We start from the raw sequence: 6856 nt of genomic DNA, 5'->3' as shown, positions 1-6856 counted from the left end.
ACTCTAAGGCTCATTGAGGATCAGGAGCCGCAAATGAGCCGGATCTGGAGTGATCCAGATCCGCAGATCAGGATCCTTGAGGATCTGGATCGAGGCTTCTGATCCTCAAAAACCCGCAGGTGAGGATCTGGATCGAGCTGCGGATGATCCGCGTTCAGCCCTAGTCCAGCTCAGTTGACAACCTCGTTGAGTGTGGGTGCTTGCAATGAGGGTACACAGATGTGTTGTGTACCCTCATTGTTACGTGACCAAACTCAATTACGCCACAACATCAATGCGTCCACTCTAAGCTCAATCCTCTCAATCAGGGTACACAGAGGTGCTGCATACCCTGATGTTATGTGACAGGACTTGTGTTCCGGAAACGCAACCTGACTGCGTACCCGGAGACATCTTCGAAAAAGCACGCCCTAAGGCCCCCCTAACCCTGATCCCCCACCACTTTGACCCTCTTAAATGCGATCGCAGCAACAGGAGGAGGGTCATCGTCACAAGAAAGCGCGTCTTGAACAGCGCACAGGGAGCGAAGACTTAGGAATAATTGAGATCGACGACGAACCTGTTCCAGTCAATGTGCCCCGCCCTCAGGTTTTGTCGCAGTCACAGCCAGATACTTCTGACCACGGCCATCCTCCCTCGCCTCCACGTCGTTCACCACTGCAGCACCCGCCACCTGGGCTGCGCGATCCCGCTGTGGCACCGGCGACAGCTGACCCTTCCACTGCAGGACCTAAGTCTTCAAGTCGGGTGGACTCTGTTGACATCGTTCAAATTGCTTTACAGCCCCGTGATTCTGGTCCCGCTCCCATCTCGCACACGCTCCCTCCTCTAGCTGTACTTGCAGGACCCCCGCGGCTCGCTAGCGCTGGTGCTGCACCTAGACATTTCGTTCTTGCGGATCCAATGCAATCGCAGATTGTCACCAACGACCGTCCATCTGTCCCCGAAGCTAGTACACCCTTGGACGCTTCAATTGTACCCTTCGACCAAATCGTTGCGGACTTAGGAACACACGCTAATGCGTTTGCAACGTCCGTCAAGCACGCCGCAGTGTACCTCGCTCGCAATACCTCGACGGAGGGGGGAAGACATCAGCAGGTCATGCAGGTGGTTGCTGAGCTCGACCATCGGCTGACGTCCGTGGAAACCACCCAGAGGAGCGTTGACGAGCGTCGGGCGCGCGATGAGGAGATAGCCGAGCTTCGTGAGCAGCTACGTCAAGCGAAGGAAGATGTGGCCGAAGTACGCCAGGAGCTCAAGAAGGAACGCGCCGAATGGTCCCATATTGCGGCTAAGGCACGCGCTCTCGAGGCTCAGCTTGCTCTCCATGTCAAAGCAGAAGACATCGGGAAACTGGTAGAAGCTTAAATATCTCGTTTGATGCCTCCACTGTCTTAAATAGAGAGTCAAATTAGTAGTACATGTATATGCAGCTCCGCGGTGGATGCATCTTCATCTCCCATCAATCTCAACACAAACATGAACATGTACACGAGACCAGAACGACAACGTGAGCATCTTGCGCCCAGAAGGTGACACATTTGAGGCGGGAAGGATGACAGCGACGACAGCGGTGAAACAGAACAGACAAAGCATAACCATAGAAGACTGTAAAGCTTGTGCGGTACATCGCAACGCGGCAAGGGACAGCCGAGAGCAGAACGCGCGACGACTCAATCGAGAAAACGAGAAGCAAAAGCGCAACCGAACGCAGAATCCCTACTCCTCCGCTCGACAGCAGCTCGCGCCGCCACGAACACCGAGCCTCGCAGCACCTTCACCGCATCACCTGCATCCCGACCACCGCCATCTGGTGCCCCACATACGCCGCAGGCGCGTACCCGAACCTCATATCCATGTCCACCTGCCGCCCTCCCTGGCCCCCTCCCCCCAGTCCCAGTCCCAGTCCACCCCCTCCGCCCCTGTCCCCTCCACTCTCCTCTCCGCCCGCGGCAGGCCCACTCCCACTCCCGCTCGGCACCGCGCCGTCCGCAGCGCGCCTCTTCTGCTGCTCCCGCTTCTGCGCGACGCGCCGCATCGCCGCCTTGTCCGCCGCGGAGGGCCCGCCGGCGGCCGTCGCGAGCGAGTGCGACCGCAAGCGCTCCTTGCCCTTCGCCGCGTGCACCACGACCTTGTCTGCGCGGCTCTTGCCCTTGGCCGGCCCCGGGGCCGACAGAGGAGCGGGGGGCGTCCCGTGGGACGCGAAGGAAAAGGAGGTAGACGAGGAGGCAGAGGACGAAGCGCAACTGGAGGGAAGGGCGGCAGACTGCTGGAGAGGGGAGGGGAGGGGGGTGAGCGGCGAGGACGGGACCTGCGCCGTCTCCCTCGTACCAGAGGTCCCCGCGGAGGCTTCGTCGGCCTTCTGCTTCTGCTTCTGCTTGGGTTTCGGCTTGGGCTTGATCGACGTCGGGCTCGCGGATGCCGAAGACGACGCAGCGACAGCGGCGGAAGCAGACGCAGATGCAGACGCAGACGCGAGCGCCTCGACGCGGGCGGCGCGCGCCCCGTGCTTGTGCTGGCCCCGGAATGACTCCTTCGGATACTCGCAGACGAGCCTGCGGCGCGTGCACTGGCTGTCGCGTGCGCGCACATCCGCTTGTCAGCACACACGTACACCACGCTACTCAAAAGTATCAGGGGGCACTCACTTGCAGCACTGCGGCCCCCCCGGCGGCGGGGGCCTGCACATGATCTTGCGCTCCCTGCAGAAGAAGCACGCCATGACCGGCTTCTTCTTCTCGGGCTCCTTGCCCTCGCCGTCGCCGTCGCCGAGCGCCATGTACAGCTTGGACATCGCCTGCACCGCGGCGATCGTCATCGTCAGCGCGGGCGGGGGGATCGCGGACGTCGACGCAGAGGCCGAGGGGACAAGGACGCCCGCGAGGAGCATAGGGAACTGCGGGAAAGGATAGCCGACAACGGGCGGGGGCGAGGGCGCGCGTGCCGGGGCGGGGTTCTTGCGCGGGCGACCGCGGGGGCATTTCTGGGGGGCTTCTCGCTGCTGCTGCTGCTGCTGGACAGGGGAGGGGGCAGGGTCGTTAGGGGGCGAGGGCTGCCCGGCCGCGGCGGAGCCCGAGCCCGAGCTGGACGCTATAGACGACTTCGAGGGGGACGGGGATGAGGACGAGCGCGAGAGGGGTGGGGTGGGGGGCGGAGGGAGCCCATGGGCGGGGGCGAGTCGGTCCTGCGCTTCACCTGTGGGAGGGCGGGGGACGTGAGCGCGCGGGGCTTGGGCTGGGGAGAGATGGGCGTGATCGCGCCCTCGAGAGTGTAGGAGCGCGTCGCGACGGTGAGCGCGGGGAGCACTCTGTGGATGGACGCCTCGGGGTAGGTGTGCATCTCGGGTGCGGACATGGGCGACTCGACGAACATGTTGTCTTCGTATGGTATGGAGTAGTCGGGAATGTGGATGGAGAGGTACGGCGGCTGTGCGTGAGGGGCGTCCATCTGGGGTAGGATACAGATACAGCAGAGAGCGGGACGTACGAGCGAGTCAACACATGCGTGAGCGGCTGATGACCCATTAGAACATACCGTGGATTCCCAGGACTGGCTATGACCAGACACCTGCTGGGGGTACTGCATAGAGTAGCCCTCGTCTGCGCACTCCTCCTTGCAGTCGTGCATCTGCGCGTCGACGGCTTCGTAGGAGTAGCACTGCTGCGCACCGTATGCCATCTGCGAGCTTTCTTGGTGCCACATCTCAGTCTGCTCATCAACGCCGTCCTCGATCTCGACGTCGAAGTCGAAGGGAGGGTGGGGTCGAAGCGCGTGCGCACCGTGATGCGGGGCAGGACTAGGGTTCCAGTGATGCTGGTACGCGGCCTAACGTCATGAAAGGAAGATGCGCGGATCGGCTCGCTAGACGTTGCGAGAAGCGAGAACGAATGCTCACCGTTGCCCTGTCCGCGTGTGGGTATTCGCGAGAGACGGGGGGCGTCAGCGATGATGACGCGAAGCTAGACGCGTGCATAGCGAGCGTCTGGCAGGAACTGGGTTGGAGAAAGACTGTCGCGGTGGTCAGAGACATGTCTTTGTGGGAGAATCGGACAGAGACAAGGGGCGGGTGTACGTACCAGCACGTTGGGAGTAGTGATCGCCGGAGGAGACGGCGTATGATGGCATCTCGCGGGGTGGGAAGGCGAGGTTGTGGCGCAGAGCGCTCTTGGCGGTGGAAGAGCTTGCGGAGGGCGGTGGACGTCGGGGAGCGGTGAGGGGGTGAGGTGTGCGTTGGTCGAAGGGGGCAAGGTCGGGCTCGAGGGGAGGGGGGGGATTGGAAGAGACCAGGGATGTGGGCGGGATGGGAGAGAGGATGGTCGAGGATGGTCTCGGCAGGGCGATTGATGAGGGTGGCAGACGGCAGGAGGGGATGATGGACGATCAGGAGAATCAGGGAAAAGCTCGGTGGAATGGAATGGGGAGGAGGGCGAGCAGGGGGAGAGGACGGGGCAACGCGGGGAGGAGATACTTTAAGTACTCTGTCGCGGGTAGCGAGCAAGACACACGCGTAGCACTCGCCAAGTAGAAGCGAATGCGAAGACAAGCGAGGCAGGTACTAGACCACCCATCTGCCGCCTAACCATCTTCGTCTTCTTACCTCACCCTTATCACCCTTTCCTGCACTCCACCTTCCACCACCCGTCTCCCACCCACTCCGCGCCCTACTCCGCCTATCCTCGCCCGCCACCCCACCGTGTCCGGCCGCGCGCGCGGTATGAAACCCCTCCCTCGCGTCCCTCGCGTCCCATCCCCGCGACGCAGAACCTGCCATCAGGCGCCAAGACACGGTCCTGGTTCCCCGGTGCCTGCCACAAACGTCTACAACAAGGCCTTCTAGAACCGTTGCGATCTCTTCAGGCTGCCACCGCTCGCTTACAATCCTACGGCATCATATTTCGGGCAGGTTGAGTACATGGTACGTGATAGTCGGGTAGATGGAAATAGGTCGCCCGCCGTGATGGGTTGGAGAGCGCGGGGAGAAGAACATGTGGATGGATGGAGGTGTCGCGCGGATGTGTGGTCATGAAAGGCCGTGAAAAATAGAACTCATCGTGATCGCAGCAAAGAAAATAACGCAAAGCAAAGACGAGCAGTAAGAATACAAAGTCCCAAATATGGTCAGCCGAGACACGCAATCGAGCCGCCGCCGACGCCGCCGACCTGCTGCAAGCCAGCCAGACCGATTGACACTGACTTGGCCTCGTGCAGGGCATCAAGCGTATGCTGGATCACGCCAGCCCACCGCTCGAACCACGCAGGCGTCGTGCGAGTTGGATGTCTCTTTGCATGACAGTTACCCGTTTGGCATGGATGGCGCACAGGTTCCTGGGAAAGGGTCGCATCACGTCACAAAGCCTGACGGACAGCGGTGGCTGGAGACGTTACTCACGCGTCTTCGAACATGTGCACGAGGAAGGCCTCCGTCGCCTCTTGCAGCGCCAGAATCGCCGAGCTCTGCCATCGCAAGCCGTTGTCTCCATACTCGACGGTGTCCGTGATCATGTCCAGCGCGATCTCCCGCACCTGTACGCGACGAACGTGGTTAGCACCCGCATGTCAAAGCACCCGCGTGCGCCACAGAGACGGGTGCTACGGGGGAGAAGTCCGCAAGGTGACCGAAGCTTGACGGCTTCTCCCTTCTCCCGGCCGTCGCAACGTGCAAAATGAACAGATCGCTACTCACCACGCGCGAAAACGGCAGCTTGCGGATGAGCAGGTCCGTGCTCTTCTGGTACTTCCTGATCTCGCGCAGGGCGACCGTCCCGGGCCTGAAGCGCTTCCCTGCACGAATGGGAGGGGGGTGGGGTGAGTCGAGCGGGAGGCAGGATAACGTACGTTCAGCACGCGTTCGCTTGTGCAGGAAGTGCCGGAAAAATGCACTCTGTGAATGGAAGACGTACTGCGTGGTGGGTCGCCGCCCTGGCCCCGCCCGCCACCGCTGGCGCGGCGGCCCGCGTTCGAGGGCCCTGCGTCGCTCGGGCCGCGGGCTGGTGGTCGCCCGCCCGTGCTCTTGCGCGCGGTCGCGGTCTGCCTCCGCTTCTCTGCTGGGGGCGGCGACGACGGTGGCGAGTCGTCAGCCGCTTGTCTGCGCTTTCCTCGCTGCACTCTTTGCGCCATTTTCGGGCGGGGTAACGAACGGGATCTGAAGGAAAGTCGTGGGCAGGAACAGCAGTGACCAGGGATATAAGAGAGTGGCAGCGCAAATAAGAGAAAGCGGCCTCGAGCAGCAGAGACGTAGGGGAATCGCCACAGTGAAGGGAACAGCAGCACTTGTGGCAGTGACAACCAGCTCGCGTTTGAGGACGCGTTCGAAAGAGAGCGATGCAGGCGCCCGTGACGCGACGCGGTTGAGATTCTGTAGCGCCCGGCGCTCGTTCGCTCTCGCTCCATCCCGCCGTACCTACTCCCATCATCTCCTCGTACCTCCTCCATCTGATCCCGTTCCTCTTGCTTACTTACTCCTACTCCTTGCTTGCTCATTCCCATCACCTGGACCATGCGTTCGCCGACTGTCATTACTCATGGACTCGACTTCTCGGTAATCCCTGTTACTCGGGCGTCTCGTACGTATCGTATTTATACCCGACCTCGTACTCTCGTTACAGTAGCGTATTCTAGGCAGAATCTCAGTCTTTGAACCTGTCTAGGACCAGCGCTCTGGTGTCGCGTGTCCCCTTCCTAATCCGGATTCGCCCACGCGACATATTTTTGACAGAACTATCGACTCTACTGCTTAACTCTTAAACTCTCGCTGCCGACGACTGGATCTCCCCGAGTCTGATCAACTTGGCTTTCCTCTCTGGCAGCAATACCCCTCTCCTCTCCTCTCTATCTCTCTATCTGTGTCTACACTCTC

General features: G+C 61.2%; 2 protein-coding genes across 2 annotated transcripts; one reads left to right on the top strand and one right to left on the bottom strand.

The window, feature by feature from the left end:
- Positions 1 to 456: 456 nt before the first annotated feature.
- Positions 457 to 1368, top strand: DICSQDRAFT_175620 (uncharacterized protein; the record flags this gene model as incomplete). The annotated part of the gene is made up of 1 exon (XM_007371501.1): positions 457 to 1368. The coding sequence occupies one exon, from the start codon at positions 457 to 459 to the stop codon at positions 1366 to 1368; it is 912 nt and encodes a 303-aa protein (XP_007371563.1).
- A 3860-nt stretch (positions 1369 to 5228) lies between these two features.
- On the bottom strand, positions 5229 to 6117 carry DICSQDRAFT_73133 (histone-fold-containing protein; the record flags this gene model as incomplete). The annotated part of the gene is made up of 4 exons (XM_007371500.1): positions 5229 to 5325; positions 5390 to 5523; positions 5684 to 5781; positions 5937 to 6117. 4 exons carry the CDS (start codon positions 6115 to 6117, stop codon positions 5229 to 5231), a joined length of 510 nt encoding a protein of 169 aa, XP_007371562.1.
- Between the last annotated feature and the right edge of the window lie 739 nt (positions 6118 to 6856).

The sequence above is a fragment of the Dichomitus squalens genome, assembly GCF_000275845.1.
Source record: "Dichomitus squalens LYAD-421 SS1 unplaced genomic scaffold DICSQscaffold_111, whole genome shotgun sequence".
Lineage (NCBI taxonomy): Eukaryota > Fungi > Basidiomycota > Agaricomycetes > Polyporales > Polyporaceae > Dichomitus > Dichomitus squalens.
The sequence above is the reverse complement of the archived record's forward strand: the minus strand, read 5'-3'. Positions and strand labels throughout refer to the sequence as shown.